The following is an 18014-nucleotide window of genomic DNA, read 5'->3' on the forward strand; positions in this document are numbered from 1 at the left end:
GATACCACTACTTCAAACCCACTTCACAGGCTTGAGCAAAAAAATCCAGCTCAGTACTGAGGGGGTGCTACGTTGTCACAGAATCGCAGAATGGTTACAGAGCAGAAGGAGGCTATTCGGCCTATCGTGTCTGTGCTGGCTCTCCAAATGAGCAATTCGCCTGGTGCCTAGTTTCCCTGCCTTCTCCCCAGAGTCCTGCGCATTTTTCCCTTTCAGATAACAGTCTAGCTCCCTTTTGAACGCCTTGGTTGAACCTGCCTCCACCACACTCTCAGAGGAGCCGTCTTTCACATGAGATGATAAATCGTGGTCCTTTAACATAGAAAATAGGAGCAGGAGTAGGTCATTTGGCCCTTCGAGCCTGCTCTGCCATTCAATATGATCATGGCTGACCCTCTATCTCAATACCGTACTCCTGTGCTCTCCCCATACCCTTTGACACCTTTAGAGTCCAAGTGGACCAAAAAGACCTCACGACACTATTTCGAAGAAGAGCACAGGGGTCTTCTCCTCAGTGTCCTGACCAATACTGATCGCTCAATCAACATCACCAAAACAGATGATCTGGTCATTATCAGAGTGCTGTTTCGGGGACCTTGGCTTGCGCAAACTGGCTGCCACGTTTCCTAGATTATAGCTTTGGCTACACTTCAAAAGTATTTCATTGGCTTTAAAGTGCTTTGAGGTACCAACCTGGTGTAGCTACAACACAGGACTGCTTGCATGTTAAACCACGGAAGCAGCATGCAGTAGACTGGGCTAAGCAATCCCTTAGCCTATAGATCGGCTCAAAGCTCTATAGTCCTGCCACATCTGGTCATGAGTGGTGGTGGACAATACTCTCTGGAGTTTGTAAGAATAAAGGGTGATCTTCTTGAGACATACAAGATGCTGAAGAGGCTTTGGCAGGTTGGACACGGATTGTTTTCCCTGGCTGGAGAATCTAAAACGTGGTAAATGGCCTCAGGCTAAGGAGCTGATCATTTAGGGCTGAGAGCAAGAGAAATTTCTTCACTCAGAGAGTTGTGAATCTTTAAAATTGTCTATCCTTGAGGGTTGTAGGTTCTCCAACTTTGAGTATATTCATAAGTGAGATGAACAGATTTTTGATCTCCCAGGGAATCAAGGGATAAGGGGAGTGTGCAGGAAAGTAGACTTGAGGCAGAAGATCAGCCATGATTATGTTAAATGGCAGAGCAGGCTCAAGGTGGCATATGGTCTACCCTTGCTCCAATCTCTTATGCTCTTATTAAACAATAACAGGAACATCGTGAACACCCTGATCATCAGTGATGGTGAAGATGACCAAAAGACAAGGCTCAAACAGTTGAAACCATCTTCAGCCAGAAAGACCCAAGTGGGTGATCCATCTCAACCTCCACCTGGGGTCCCAATCTTCACAATTGCTAGTTTTCAGCCAATTTGATTTATTCCACATGATGTCAAGAGATAGCTGTACATACTGGGTGCAGCAGAGGCCAAGATCCCCAACAATATCCTGGCTGTAGTGCTGAAGACTTGTGTTCCACTACTAACCATGCCTCTAGCCAAGCAGTACCATTACAACACTACTCCACAATGTGGAAAATTGCCAAGTTATGTCCTGTTCACAAAAAGGACAAATCCAGTCTAGCCAAATTACTGCCCCATCAGTCTACTCTCCATCATCAGCAAAGTGATGGAAGATGTCACCGACAGTGCTATCAAGCGGCACTGACTCAACAATAACCTGCTCACTGACACTCAGTTTGGGTTCCACCAGGGCCAATTGGCTCCAGGGATATTAGGGATGGGGAATGGAGTGATGCTAACATCCCAGTAACAAATAAACAAAAGGCCTCTATCCTGCCTCTGGGTAGGGACCCCACTTATAGGAGCCCTGCAGTCAAAGCCTGTAAGGCATTCAAGAAATCCACTTTTCCAGGTTTCCTAGTGCCCACATTGAACTTGCCTCCAGGCTAAAATCCAGGCTTTTATATCTCATTCTGTACTTTATTTCACTCTAATTCACCCGATTTCATTCTCCATCGTTCTACTTTCCTTTTCTCATTCCTTAAGACTCATTGGTTAAGGAGACAAGCTGTTGGTCCCTTCATTCACCTGAGGTCCCAGAACCGCACCCCCCTTGCCTGCACCACCCCGTTACCGCGTTCATTCCCAGCAAGTTACAGCGCAAAGTATTTTTGAGCTGAAGGATGATGAAGCCTAATTAATGGGTCATGTCATGAGCTGCCTCACTCCAAGAAATTCTGGGCTATCGTGTTTCCCAGTGGAGGAGGGATGATGCAACATTGGGAGCGGGGCAAACACAAGCAAAATGATCCTGTCTTCACTCAATACCCACTGGACATTGCCCGTGACCAGGGGTTCTGGTTGACTTTGCTACCCACTGCCCCAACAACCCCCTCCCACCCACCCACCCACAGCCAGCCAATAATCCTGTTGAACCCAACTGTCTGACTGTTTCACCTGGTGGGGATCGTGAGGTGAGCTACTTTGGCACAGACTGGAAGTAGACTGTTATCAGAGACTGTGGTCTCCACATTAACCTCTCAATCAAAAAAAAATGCAAAATAACCAGATTTGCAGAGACCCTCCTTTGTGGCATCTTGCCATGCACAAAATGGCTGTCAAAGGTTCCAACGCAGCACCTCAAAGTAACTTTTTCTAAGTGATGGGTGTGACCAGGCTCGATATAGAATCATACAGCAAAGGAGGGGCCATTCAGCCCATTGTGCATGCGCAAGCCTTTTAGTTTAGTTTAGGAGAAGGCGCTTCCAGTTTTTGATTTTGAAACAAAAGCTGGGTTCAAATCCACAAACCATAAGAAAATCAATCATTTCTCCAAATCTGCTTTCAATAAGCAAATGAAATCAGAGAAGAGTTATTCTATTCGTGTTTACCGTTTTTTAAATTTATTTCCGTCTCTTCCACTGTCTGATCTCTCTATCTCTATCTGCCCATCTCTTGCTGTCCATCTATCACTCTCTCTCTCCCCTCCTCCCCCTCTCCCTTTTGTTTTGTTTTTTAATGTACAAATGTTACGGAAATATTACCAGCATCTGTTTCAGTGCCTGCAGAGACAAAGAGGTGAAATTTTCCAGCCAGCCCTGGTGATGGATAGTGGAAGAGTCTCCAGCTGACACTTTATTGAGTTTTCTGTAGTTATCTCATGCACAGACATTTTTTACAAATGATGACTGCTCTGTCACGTCGAACCATGGGGGAAAACAACAATAACGTTTTAATCTTTTTATAGCGGAGGTTGCTAGTATCTGATATTCATCTTCCGTGGCAACTGCTGTTCGTTACACTTTCCATGCCTGAAATAAAAGGGGGTCTCTGCCCAGCAAATGATTTTTAAGAAAGCACATACTTCCCCCCCGCCCCCCCCCACCCTACCACACCCATGTACGCACCCACGTACGCAGATCAGACCTGCGTTTGCCAGGTATCGTGTTGGGCTATCTGTTTCCAGGTGTTACTTCTCAACACAAAATGCTCAAAGGCAAACGCACAAAGATTGGAACCCGTAGCCTACGCGGGGAAAGGTGGACCAGTGAAACCTTGGCAAGGTGTCATTGCACCTTTACCCTCCCTCCTAACCCAAAGCAACTGTTTCCTCCTTTTGATTTTAGAATGTCAGCGCTTTGGGAGACGATAACAGAGGAGATGTCCTCAGATGCTAACAGGGCTAAAAGATTTGGGTTATGGTGGAAAGACTGCAGGTGTTAGGATAATGATCCTTGGAGAAGAGTGAGTTAATGGAAGAGAAAGACTTGTATTTCTATAGCTCCTTTCATGACTTCAGGGCATCCCAAAGCACTTTACAGTCAACAGAGAACCATTGAAGTGTGTTCAGTTTTGTAATGTAGGAATGTGATGTAGGCGGCTGTTATGTGCACAGCAAGCTCCTGAACTTCATGTCACTTTTTTTGTAGTGCTTTTGGTTGTATTTCCAGCACATACAAACATAAGAAATAGGAGCAGAAGTAGGCCAGTCGGCTCTTCAAGCCTGCCCTGCCATTCATTAAGATCATGGCTGCTTTCTTCACATAGTGGCCGTGGAATCTATTTATCAACCTGAGATGGCACACAAGACCTTGGTTTAATACTTCACCTAATTTATGGCACCTCTGACAGTGCAGCGCTCTCTCAGTAATGACCCTCCGACAGTGCAGCGCTCCCTCAGTACTGACCCTCTGACGGTGCGGCATTCCCTCAGTACTGACCCTCGGACAATGCAATACCCCCTCAGTACTGACCCTCCAACAATGCAATACCCCCTCAGTACTGACCCTCCAACAGTGCAGCACCCCCTCAATACTGACCATCCTATAGTGCAGCACTCCCTCAGTACTGACCCAGCAATAGTGTGGTGCTCCCTCAGTACTGACCCTCCGACAGTGCTGCACTCCCTCAATACTGACTGTCTGACGGTGCAGCACTCCCTCGGTACTGACCCTCCGACAGTGCAGCACTCCCTCAGTACTGACTGTCTGACGGTGCAGCACTTCCTCGGTACTGACTCTCTGACGGTGCGGCACTCCCTCAGTACTGACTCTCGGACAATGCAATACCCCCTCAGTACTGACCCTCCAACAATGCAATACCCCCTCAGTACTGACCCTCCAACAGTGCAGCACCCCCTCAATACTGACCATCCTATAGTGCAGCACTCCCTCAGTACTGACCCAGCAATAGTGTGGTGCTCCCTCAGTACTGACCCTCCGACAGTGCTGCACTCCCTCAATACTGACTGTCTGACGGTGCAGCACTCCCTCAGTACTGACTTTCTGACAGTGCAGCACTCCCTCAGTACTGACCCTCCGACAGTGCAGCATTCCCTCAGTACTGACCCTCTGACGGTGTGGCATTCCCTCAGTACTGACCCTCTTACGGTGCGGCACTCCCTCAGTACTGACTCTCTGACAGTGCAGCACTCCCTCAGTACTGACCCTCCGACAGTGCAGCACTCCCTCAGTACTGACTCTCTGACGGTGCGGCATTCCCTCAGTACTGACCTGCTGACGGGGCGGCAATCACTCAGTACTGACCCTCTTACTGTGCGGCACTCCCTCAATATTGACCCTCTGACGGTGCGGCACTCCCTCAGCACTGACTCTCTGAAAGTGCAGCTATACTACAGTACTGACTCTCTGACAGTGCAGCTATACCTCAGTACTGACTCTCCAACAAAGCGGTGCTCCCTCAGTACTGCACTGACAGTGCCAGCCTGGATATTCTGCTCAAGCTTTCTCCATGACTATTGTTAGAAAGCGCATAGAGGAATATTTATAATGACTTTTGTCGCATTTTCTCACCACAGTGCTGGTGACGAGAGAAGATGAGTTTAGCAACCGGTTGAACACGCGTGCTAGTTTCCGTGGTTGCACTGCTCTGCACTACGCCGTACTGGCTGACGACTACCAGACAACCCAATTGCTGCTTGATGCTGGTAAGAAATTTTCTCATATCCGCCACATGCAAATTTGAAAGGAGGCCATTCAACTCACTGTGCTTGTGCTGTCCCCTTGATAGAACTCTTCCAGCTGTTGCACTTCTTGGAGACAGTCACTGAATGAACATAGGAACAGGAGGAGGCCTTTCAGCCCCTCAAGCCCATTCCTCCATTCAGCACCTCAAGCCTGTCCAGCCATCCAATAAGATCATGGCTAATCTGTGTCTTAACTCCATCTACCCACTTTGGTTTTGTAAACCTTAGCTAACAAAAATCCATCAGTGTCAGTTTTGACCTGTGCAATTGAGCCCCAACTACAGCTGCTTTTTACCCTCTTTGAGTGCAGAAGTGCTTCCTGACTTCTCCCCTCAACGGCTTGGCTCTAATTTTCAAGATGGTCCCAGACTTGTAGCTAAATTTCTAATGCATTCAGCTCACCTGGATCAAAAGAAATGTATCTTCTACCTTCAGTTCATGTGCAAACAACAGTAGCAGTAAGTGACGCTTGATCTATTTTGAGTCCTGTCTTCCATTTGCTCTGTTAGGTTGACAGTGACAACTTCCAATCTCACTGTGAAAAACCCTACTTCTCTCAGTCAAACCAAACAACGTTGACACTTATCTCCAAATGGTCAAAGTTGCCTTAAAGTTGGAATGACATCACGTTACAGTCTGTAGTATATATAATATATATGTATGGGTGTCTGAGTGGACAGTACTTTGGCCACTGAGTTAGAACGTTGTGGCTTCAAGTCCCACTCCAGCAACTAGAATCGTGGAAAGGTTAAAGCACAGAAGGAGGCCATTTGGCCTGTGTGTCCATACCAGCTCTGTGCAAGAGCAAATCAACTAGTTCCACTCCCCCCGCCCTTTCCTGTAGCCATGCAAATTTTTCATCTTCAGATCATGATCCAGTTCTCTTCTGAAAGCCACGATCGAACCTCTCTCCACCACGTTCTCAGGCAGTGCATTCCAGATCATGCGCGGTTGATTGGCACCCCATCCATCACCTTAAACATGCACTCCCTCCACCACCGACGTACAGTAGCAGCAGTGTGTGTGCCATCTACAAGATGCACTGCAGGAATTCACCAAGGCTCCTTAGACAGCACCTTCCAAACCCATGACCAATACTATCTAGAAGGACAAGGGCAGCAGATAGATGGGAACACCACCACCTGGAAGTTCCCCTCCAAGCCACTCACCATCCTGACTTGGAAATATATCACCGTTCCTTCACTGTCGCTGGGTCAAAATCCTGGAACTCCCTCCCTAACAGCACTATGGATGTACCTACACCACATGATCTGCAGCAGTTCAAAAAGGCAGCTCACCACCACCTTTTCAAGGGCAACTAGGGATGGGCAATAAATGCTGGTCCAGCCAATGAAGCCCACATCCCATGAAAGAATTTTTAAAAATCACTGTGTAAAACACAAAGTTGTTTCTCATGTCGCCGTTGCTTCTTTTGCCAATCAGCTTAATCTGAGCCCTCTCCTCAATCCTTCCATCAGTGTGAGTAGGTTCTCTCTATCTGCCCTTCTAAGATCCCACAGCTCTATTGAAAAAACAAGCAGGTCACCCGAGTTCTCTGGGATCAATATTTATCATTCAAACAGCATCACTAAAATAGATTATCACTTTGTTGCTTGTGGGATCTTGCTTTTTTTATTCATTCACAGGATGTGGGCATCGCTGGCTGGGTCAGCATTTATTGCCCATCCCTAGTTGCCCTAGAGAAGTTGGTGGTGAGCTGCCTTCTTGAATCGCTGCTGTCCATGTGGTGTAGGTACACCCACAGTGCTGTTAGGGAGGAAGTTCCAGGATTTTGACCCAGCGACAGTGAAGGAACAGTGATATATTTCCAAGTCAGCATGGTGAGTGCAATGGAGGGGAACTTCCAGGTGGTGGTGTTCCCATCTATCTGCTGCCCTTGTCCTTCTAGATGGTAGTGGTTGTGGATTTGGAAGGTGCTGTCTGAGGAGCCTTGATGAATTCCTGCAGTGCATCTTGAAGATGGTACACACTGCTGCTACTGTGTGTTGGTGGTGGAAGGAGTGAATATTTGTGGATGGGGTGCCAGTCAAGCGGACTGCTTTGTTCTGGATGTTGTCAAGCTTCTTGAGTATTGTTGTAGTTGCACTCATCCAGATAAGTGGGGAGTATTCCATCACACTCCTGACTTGTGTCTTATAGATGGTGAACAGGCTTTGAGGAGTCAGGAGGTGAGCTACTCGTTGCAGGATTCCTAGCCTCTGACCTGCTCTTGTAGCCACAGTATTTATATGGCTAGTCCAGTTCAGTTTCTGGTTAATGGTAACCCCCAGGATGTTGATAATGGGGGATTCAGCAATGGTAATACTATTGAATGTCAGAGGGCGATGTTTAGATTCTCTCTTGTTGGAGATGATCATTGCCTGGCACTTGTGTGTCGTGAATGTTACTTGCCACTTGTCAGCCCAAGCCTGGATATTGTCCAGGTCTTGCTGCATTTGCACATGGACTGCTTCAGTATCTGAGGAGTCTCGAATGGTGCAATGATCAGCGAACATCCCCACTTCTGACCTTAAGATGTAGTGAAATTAGCTGCTGCATTTCCTACATTATAACAGTGACCACAATTCAGAGTACATTTTTCACTGTGAAGCAATTTGGGACGTCCAAGGTCATGAAAGGAGTTATATAAATGCAATTTCTTTCTCAAGTCTTGTACTGGAAAGTAAATGTTGTTCAACTGCAGAGTTGATCCTGAGCCTATGGGCACCTAAGAACCATACATGTCCTTTCCTGCAGGTTATTGGTGGAAATCATTAAGAAGTAATGCCAGTCCCTAACAGTCTCACTGTAATGGGATGTAACGTCAGTCACTGGCAATCCCACTGTAATGGGATGTAATGTCAGTCACTGGCAGTCTCACCACAAGGGGATGTAATGTCTGTCACTGACAGCCCCACTGAAATGGGATGTAATGTCATCACTCACAGTCCCACCATATAATGGGACGTAATGTCATTCACTAGTCTGTAATGGGATGTAATGTCAGTCACTGGCAGTCTCACCGTTACTGTAATGGGATGTAATGTCAGTCACTGACAGTCTCACTGTAATGAGATGTAATGTCATCACTCACAGTCCCATCATAATGGGATGTAATGTCATTCACTAGTAATCCCGCTGTAATGGGATGTAACGTCAGTCAAAGGCAGTCTAACTGTAATGGGATGTAATGTCAGTCACTGGCAGTCTCATCGTAATGGAACAATAGAACGATACAGTACAGAGGAAGCCATTTGACCCGTCAAGCTTGTATTGGCTCTTTGAAAGAACTGTCCAATTATCCCATTCTTTCCCCTAGGCTAGCAAATATCTCCTCTCCAATTCCCTTTTGAATGTTATCTAATCTGTTTCCATCCCGCTTTCAGGCAGCGCATTCCAAATCACAACAATTCACAGCTAAAATTTATTTTCCTCATGTTGCCTCTGGAATTTTTCCAATTATCTTCATACCTGTGTCCCTCTGCTGATGGACCCTCCTGCCACTGGAAACAGTTTTTTTTTTATTTGCTCTATCGGAACATTTCATGATTTTGAGTTATGTGAAACCTGCAGCAAGTAACTCACCTCCTGACTCCCCAAAGCCTGTCCACCATCTACAAGGCACAAGTCAGGAGTGTGATGGAACACTCTCCGCTTGCCTGGATGAGTGCAGCTCCAACAACGTTCAAGAAGCTTGACACCATCCAGGACATAGCAGACAGTTTGATTGGCACCCTTTCCACAAACATTCATTCCCCCCACCACTGACGCACAGTAACAGCAGTGTGTACCATCTACAAGATGCACTGCAGGGACTCATCAAGGTTCCTTCGACAGTACCTTCCAAACCCACAACCACTACCATCTAGAAGGACAAGGGCAGCAGATAGATGGGAACACCACCACCTGGAAGTTCCCCTCCAAGTCACTCACCATCATGACTTGGAAATATATCACCATTCCTTCACTGTCGCTGGGTCAAAATCCTGGAACTCCCTCCCTAACAGCACTGTGGGTGTACCTACACCACGTGGACTGCAGCGGTTCAAGAAGGCAGCTCACCACCACCTTCTCAAGGGCAAATAGAGATGGGCAATAAATGCTGGGCCCAGCCAGCGAAGCCCACAACCCATGGAAGAATTTTTTTAAAAAGCATCTCTATCAAACTTCCCCTAAACCTTCATGCTCTAAGGAGAACAACACCCTGGGAACACCAGTGCTGCAAGCCACACACCATCCTGACTTAAAATGTATCACTGTCGCTGTCAAAATCCTGGAACTCCCTTCCTAACAGCACTGTGGATGTACCTACACCTCAGGGACTGCAGCGGTTCAAGTAAGCGGCTCACCACCACCATCTCAAGGGCAACTAGGGATGGGCAATAAATGCTGGCCCAGCCAGCGAAGCCCACATCCCATGAACAATATAAAAAAAAAATTCTCATATCTCATTATGAAATATTTCGTCTCTGGTACCCAGGCATAAATCTGCACTGTCCTTAAAGTGAGCTGTTGAGAATTGGAAACAATACTCCAGCTGAGGCCTAACCAGTGTTTTATAACTTCCTTGTTTTTGCACTGTATGCCTCCAGAGATAAAGCCCAGGATCCCCTCTGCCTTTTTAACAGTCTTCTCAACTAGTCCTGCCACCTTCAAAGGTTTGTTTATACCCAGATCCATCTGTTCTGCACCCAGTTTAAAACTCTACTGTTCAGCTTATATGGCACCTCCTCATTCTTGCTGCCAAAACGAACCATCTCACACTTGCTCTGTGTTAAATTTCATTCTCCATGTGTCTGCCCAGTTCACCTGAAGTCTGCGACTAATGTATTAATTGTTTACTCCATTTCCAAGCTTTGTATCTTCTGCAAACTTTGAAGTGATGCCCTGTAGACCCAAGTCTGGGTCATTAACATAGATCAAAAAGAGCAGTGGGTTCAATACTGATTGGGGGGAATTTCTCTATATATTTCCCTCCAGTCTGAAAGACAACCAGTACTCTGTTTTCTGTCCCTCAGCCAATTTCATATCCATGCAGCCAATGCCCCATTGACCCCAAGAGCTTCAATTTTGCTAACAAGTCTAATACACAATACTTCTGTAAGACAATATACACAATATTAACTGCACCACCCTCATCCGTTACTTCATCGAAGAACTCAGTCAAGCTAATCAGACATGTTTTGCCTTTAACAAATTCATGCTGGCTTTCATTTATTAACCCATATTTTTCCAAGTGTAGTAATTTCTGTAAAAGATTAACGGCTGTAAAAATTTCCCAAACAGCTAATGTTGGAATGATTGGCCTGTGATTACCAGCTTTATCCCCACTCTTGTTTTGGAAGGGGGGGGGGAGGGGGGGTTGGTGTGACATTTGCCATTCCAATGCCCAATGAGGGTTGGAAGATTGTGGCTAGAATCTGTGCAAGTTTCCACTCTTACTTCCCTTTTTTGGATGAATTGCATACAGTACACACCCTCCCTCCCCAGGAGTTTGACGTTCTTCCTAAAGTGTGATGCACAGAATTTGTATACAACACTCCAGCTTCAGCCTAAACAGTGATTCTCCCTCATTATCTAGCTTCCCACTAAATGCTTCTGTACTATTCACCTAAACCACTCCCTCTGGTAGTGAGTTCTATGTTCACACCACTCTGGGTAAAGAAGTTTCTCCTGAATTTCCTAATTGATCCTTCCCTTTTCTAGAGAAAAGAGGTGCACCCCTCACCCCTCCAAAATATTCAGTCATTCCTGATACTTCAACCTCTCGGTTCTGGTATCGTTGATATACATCTTTTACTTGCACCTCCTCTGGTGCCTCAATGCCCCCCTTTTTTTTAATGATACACAGACAAGAACTGTTCACAGTAACTCCAAGTGTGGTCTAACTATGTTTCGATACAAGTTTAACGTAACTTCCCTGCTTTTTAATTCTGTTCCTCCAGAAATGAGCCTCACTGCTTTGTTTCACTTTTTAATGTTTGCTTTGTTAACCTGGTTGAAGGGGTGGGGGGGGAAGAAAGAGATATTAAGAAGCCTTTTCTTTTTTGGTTCAGGAGTGGACAGCGACTCTATTTACAGTTGTATGCCCAATATTACTGTGTGTGTCATTTCCCGCCCCCCCCCCCCCCCAACCCCAGCTCGACCCTTTAATGTACCTGACTATTTGACTAAGTACTTCAATAATTGATAGGCCCGTTGACTCACAACCCGATCGATCAGAGCATTTCAACAAGCAATAAAATATTACACTTTAATAATGAAAAGCATCATTTTTCCCCTTTCACTTCCTCGGACCTCTGGCCTTTGAACCAGGGTGGTTCATAAAGATCTGCCTGGCCAACCTCCTCCTCCTCCTCCTCCTCCTCCCCCCCCCGCCCCCCCTGCCACTGCCTTGGCTTTCTTTATGGAGAACAGGCAGCTGGGCCTGCCCTTGTAACGTCTTGTTGCCTTCTGCAGTGTCAAAGCATTTCCCCCTTGTCAGGCTCCCAGCGAGGGCCACGACCTCCAGGCCCCGAACCCTTTGAGCAATTAGTCGCCACCCTCCAGCCCGTCTTTATCTGCAGGTCAACAGCTGGGTGACACCGCAGAGCTGGTGCAGGCGCGTTTAGAGGCCTCGCCTTATAATATTTGATTAATAACCTCCACGCTCGCCCCCACCCTGATGCGTGCCGGTTTTTTTTATTCCCTCGCCCCTGTGTGAGCTGGATACGGAGATGCTCCAAACTGAGATCGATCCCATCATCTGTGGGGAAATCTATCCGTCACTGGTGTGAAGTAAGCCCAGTAAATGATGGGCCTGACTTTCTAAGGTGCAAAGTTCACTGACTTTGGCTTGTTTTTTTTTTTTCCGGCAGCTCTATTGGAATTGGAACTTTACTGGGGAGCGGGGGGAGGGGCGGGATGAGTAATTCAAAAATCAATAGGTGTCATAATAAAAGAACAGTACAATAAGTGGCACAGCGTCTTTTTTTTTAATCATTTAACCCTTCCAGGTCAGGCAGCGATCTGAGAGTAGTTCCTTCTCTGCCCATAGGAATGGGAGGAGGTCATCTAGCCCCTTCGGCCTTCCCTGACATTCAGTTAGAACGTGGCCGATCTGTACTTCATTTCTCCACCTTAGCTTCTTATCCATACCTAACAAAACATTTCCTGACCAGCTCCTGAAGATTGTCTTAGCTCACCTGTTGCTGGAACACTCGTCTGTGCTCTCAGGACGTGGGAAGTCTTCTGGACTTGACGATTCTAGTGCTTTAATAATAATAAAGATAAAAACAAAAAAACTGCGGATGCTGGAAATCCAAAAGAAAAACAGAATTACCTGGAAAAACTCAGCAGGCCTGGCAGCATCGGCAGAGAAGAAAAGAGTTGACGTTTCGAGTCCTCATGACCCTTCCACAGAGTTCCCTAAAACTCTCGGCCTCTCCACCTTTCTCCTTCTTTAAAACCCTCCCTTAAAACTTACCTCTTTGATCAAGATTTTAGCCAGCTATTTTAATAGCTGCATATGTGCCTCTGTGCTGAATTGTGTCTGATTGCACTTTTGGCTGACACTTCAGTGTAGTACCTATCCCTAAACAATGTCACTAAAAACAGATGACCTGGACATTATCATGTTGCTGTGCATGGGAGCTTGCTGTGCTCAAATTGGCTGTTATGTTTCCTGTTTTACAAAAGTGACTGAATTTCCAAACTGGCTTTGAAGTACTTTGGGACATGCAAAGGACATCTGAGGTGCTATAGAAATGCATGTTTATGCTTTTTACAGCGCCTTGCGGTGTTTTTCTACATTAAGAGCACTCTATAGAAGCAAGTTATTGGTGTTATTAACAGTCCTGCACTTCATTCTGTAGAAAGAGTACAAATGGTTCCCAGCCCACACATTTTGCTGAATATTGAGAGTTTTACACACACACAAATATGCAGCTTCGTTGTGTCCTGAGAGGAGGACACACACGCACACGGAAACACGCACACACGGAAACACGCACACACGGAAACACACGCACAGAGATGCACACGCACACAGAGATGCACACGCACACAGAGATGCACACGCACACAGAGATGCACACACGCACACAGAGTCGCACACGCATACAGAAATACACACGCACATGCACACGGAAACATGCACACAGAAACACGCACACAGAGACACACGCACACAGAGTCACACACGCATACAGAAATACACACGCACATGCACACGGAAACATGCACACGGAAACATGCACACAGAAACACGCACACAGAGACACACGCACACAGAGACACACACGCACACAGAAATACACATGCACATGGAAACACACGGAAACACACGCACACTCACACGGAAACACACACGGAAACACGTGCACACTCACACGGAAACACACACGGAAACACGTGCACACTCACACGGAAACACACACGGAAACACATGCAGACTCACACAGACACACACACAGAAACACATGCACACTCACACGGAAACACACACGGAAACACGCACACATGGAAACATGCACACAGAAACACACACGCACACAAATACACACGCACACAGAAACACACGCACACGCACACAGATATATGTAGGCACATAATCACAGAGAGGCAGATACATATATGCTGAGAAAGTGAGCGAGAAATAGAAAGACAGACAGATAATAGTTTCCACAGCACCAATATCAGGCCAGGTTAAGTTTCAAAATCAGACTGGTTACTTCAGTCTGGTAAACAGTGATTTACTCTGAGAGACTATAAACAGTTTTGAAAGTTGCCCTTTCACCTCTAGTGAATGACACCCAGTGCCACACAAAAGGCACAGTCTCACTGACACACCACACGCGTCTGTAGAGTTATGTCCAGCTGTTTCTGTCCCATTCTCCTGCGACAGGTCAAAGCTGGAGTGTTCTCTGTTTCCCTATTGTTCTAGACCCCCACCCCCCCTGTTTTTGAACGATTACACTTCTCCATAGCCGTTGGGAGTCAGCTTTCCGAAGAAGGGGAGGGATTGGTCGGGGGGTGGGGAGGGGGGTGGGGGCTGCAAGAGGAGGCGGAAGGGAGGAAAGAAAAGGGAGATCCCAGCAAACAGACACAAAGCATCTGTTAGCTTCCAGAAAGCAGTGCAGACAAATGTCACAGCTTCCCTTGCCTGGAGGTATGAGTAGGATCCAAAACCCAGGGCACGTGGAAGAGACAAGAGGTCTCGACCAGGTCAAGTGAGACAGAGAGCAGAACGCAGCAGGATGTCTCGTCTGAAGAACATTTATTAACTCTGCACTTGTTTAACAACAGGCTTTAGGAATGGAGGAGAGAGGAGGGAAAACAGGGAGCTGGTGGAGAGGGGGGCGGGTAGAAGCTGTAGTTTAATGGTTTGCCCCGAGGACACTGCAGTTTGTGGAGATGTGTAGCAGGGGTAACAGGATACTGCTAGGGGACAGGTGCAGAGAGTAGAGTCTGTTTTGTGTCAGTGATCGAGCCTCCCAGCATGGAGAAAGCAGTTGTTGCACATGGAATAAAATCTGTCACTTCTCTCCTTTTCCAGCCACCTTTTTTTGGTCCTTGAGGTATAAGCTGCACCCCACCAGGGGTGCAACTCCGAAGGTTGTCTCCTCTATTTCTGCCCTCAGTCCCCCAACACCCCCTGGGTAACCGATCTTCGGCTGTGTCTCCGTGGGTTGCACTGTTACCCCAGAGTCTGACGCTTGTGATTCAAGTCCCACTCCAGTGACCTGAGCTCAAAACCTTAGGCTGACACACCCAGTGTGGCACTGAGGGAGCCCCGCACTATGGGAGGTGCCATATTTCAGATATGACATTAAACTGAGGCGCTCTGCACTCCAAAGACACTGCCCACCTTATTTAAATAAAGAATCAAGGGTGAATTAGGCGTTTTAAGAAGCCAGTGGACACCAATAATACACTGCCCATGCCAGAAAAAGCCTTTTTTCAAAGGGCAGGAAGGAAGCAGGGGCACCGTCTTCACTGGGTGCCCATTGTGGATTGAGGGGACAGCCCCCTAAGAGAGTACTCCCACCCCCCAACCCAACCACTTCCTACCCGACTGCTCGATAAAATACAGATTCAGCGTCGCTGGTTCAAAATCCTGGAACTCCCTCCCTAACAGCACTGTGGGTGTACCTACACCACATGGGCTGCAGCGGTTTAAGAAGGCAGCTCACCACCACCTTCTCAAGGGGCAATTAGGGATGGGCAATAAATGCTGGCCCAGCCACTGTGTAATATTCTGCCCACTATTTCAAAGAGCAGCCGTGGAGTTCAGCCCCATTGTCCTGGCCAATATTGACCCAGAATCACAAAATTATTACGGTGCAAAAGGAGGCCATTCGGCCCATCGTGTCTGCTCCGGCTCTCCGAATGAGCATTATGATTCAGTGCCAATCTCCTGCCCTTTTCCCGTAACCCTGCACATTGTTTCTATTTAAATAATCGTCTAATGTCTTGTTGAATGCCTCATTTGAACCTGCTCCCACCACACTTCCAGGCCCGGACCACTCGCTATGTGGAAAAGTATTTTCTCACATCACATTTGCTTCTTTTGCAAATCACTTTAAGCCTGTGCCTTCTCTTTCTCGATCCTCTTAAGAGCGGGAACAGTTTCTCCCTATCTGCTCTGTCCAGCCCTCTCATGATTTTGAACGCCCTATCAAATCTCCTCTTATCCTTCTCCTCTCTAAGGAGAACAGTCCCAACCTCTCCAATCTATCCTTATAGTTGAAGTTTCTCATCCCTGGAACCATTTTTGTAAACCTCTTCTGCACTCTCTCCAATGGGTTCACATCCTTCCTAAAGTGTGGCGCCCAGAACTGCACACAATACTCCAGCTGAGTTCTAACTAGTGTCCAAAACAAGTTCAGCAAAATCTCTTTGTACTCCATGCCCCTATTAATAAAGCCTAGGATACTGTATACTTAATTAGCTGCTCTCTCCACCTGTTCTGCCACCTTCACAGAATCACACAGTGTAGAAGAGGCCTTTCAGCCCATCGAGTCTGCACCGACATGTGAGAAACACCTGACCTACCTACCTAATCCCATTTACAAGCACTTGGCCCATAGCCTTGAATGTTATGATGTGCCAAGTGCTCATCCAGGTACTTTTTAAAGAATGTGAGGCAACCCGCCTCCACCACCCTCCCAGGCAGCGCATTCCAGACCGTCACCACCCTCTGGGTAAAAATGTTTTACCTCACATCCTGCCCTTCACCTTGAACTTGAGTCCCCTTGTGACTGATCCCTTAACTAAGGGGAACAGCTGCTCCCTATCCGCCCTGTCCATGCCCCTCATAATCTTGTACACCTCGATCAGGTCGCCCCCTCAGTCTTCTCTGCTCCAACGAAAACAACCCAAGTCTGTCCAACCTCTCTTCATAACTTAAATGTTTCATCCCAGGCAACATCCTGGTGAATCTCCTCTGCACCCCCTCCAGTGCAACCTTCCTATAATGTTGCGACCAGAACTGCACACAGTACTCCAGCTGTGGCCTCACCAAGGTTCTATACAACTCCAACATGACCTCCCTACTTCAATGACTTATGCAAATATACCCCCAGATCCCTCTGCTCCTGCACATTGTTACAACCGGGATGGTAGGAGTGTGCGAATTATCAAGCCCCACTACTCCACAGGCCATAACATTAATTACATGTTTGGTTTTCTCACCGAAATTGCCAATTGTTTACCTGTACCTCTACCACCCAGAAGACGAGACTCTGACCAGGCTTCTTTCAAAACTCAGAATGATTAGTTTATTATAAAACAAAACTTCTTTTAACAAATTGCAAGTACTGGTTAACACAATTGTAATCAGAAAGTATAACTATCTATCTCTTCCTAAAGAATTCCCCCAACATACACACGCACACACACAGACAAGGGACAAACAGATAATAGAGTCTCTGCAGGGATGGGCTTTAGAGGATGGGCTTTATCAAATAAAAGCGTTATAAAATAAAAGCAGAGTCTCGACACTGTCGACCTAGGGTTCTCTCGTGTGCAGACATGCTACTGGTCCCGATGGATGCCTGGAAGTTCCCACCACTGGTCTCAGCTTTGCAGGTCCAAATGCAGACTGGTTTCACTCAGATGAGGGTTCTCTGGCTGCAGGTTGGTAGCCACACACAATTTTAGACAAGGTAGAGAGAAGGAGCCAGTCAAGGTAGCTTTCTTTCCTCAGCTTGTTCTCCATCAAGACTCCCTTCCAAACAAGCAGGTTCACAACTCAAGTTTTTCCTCCCTCTCCCATGGGGTTGCCTTTTTGCCTCCCAACTTTATTAATTAAAGTGCTTTGCAGTTCAGCACAAACAACTCCTTCTCAAGTACCATATAGGTCAGGTGATTTCTTGGAAGAGGCCTGCTTGTTTATAGTTCCAAGGTGAACTTATGACCTTTTTTAAAAAAATCCCAGGTTATCATCCATATGTCCAGATCATGACAAATCCTTACGTTTTGTGAAAGAAAACTTCAGTCTTGAGAGATATGATTCTAACAACACCCTTTAGAGTTG

General features: G+C 46.7%; 1 protein-coding gene across 1 annotated transcript in view; it reads left to right on the forward strand.

The window, feature by feature from the left end:
* Positions 1–18014, forward strand: part of clpb (caseinolytic mitochondrial matrix peptidase chaperone subunit B) — a 165726-nt gene that overhangs the window by 36221 nt on the left and 111491 nt on the right. The window contains exon 5 of the mRNA XM_041199189.1: positions 5330–5458. Within this exon, the coding sequence (XP_041055123.1) occupies positions 5330–5458 (129 nt within the window). The remainder of the gene's footprint in view (positions 1–5329; positions 5459–18014) is intronic.

The sequence above is a fragment of the Carcharodon carcharias genome, chromosome 11, assembly GCF_017639515.1.
Source record: "Carcharodon carcharias isolate sCarCar2 chromosome 11, sCarCar2.pri, whole genome shotgun sequence".
NCBI classification, from domain to species: domain Eukaryota; kingdom Metazoa; phylum Chordata; class Chondrichthyes; order Lamniformes; family Lamnidae; genus Carcharodon; species Carcharodon carcharias.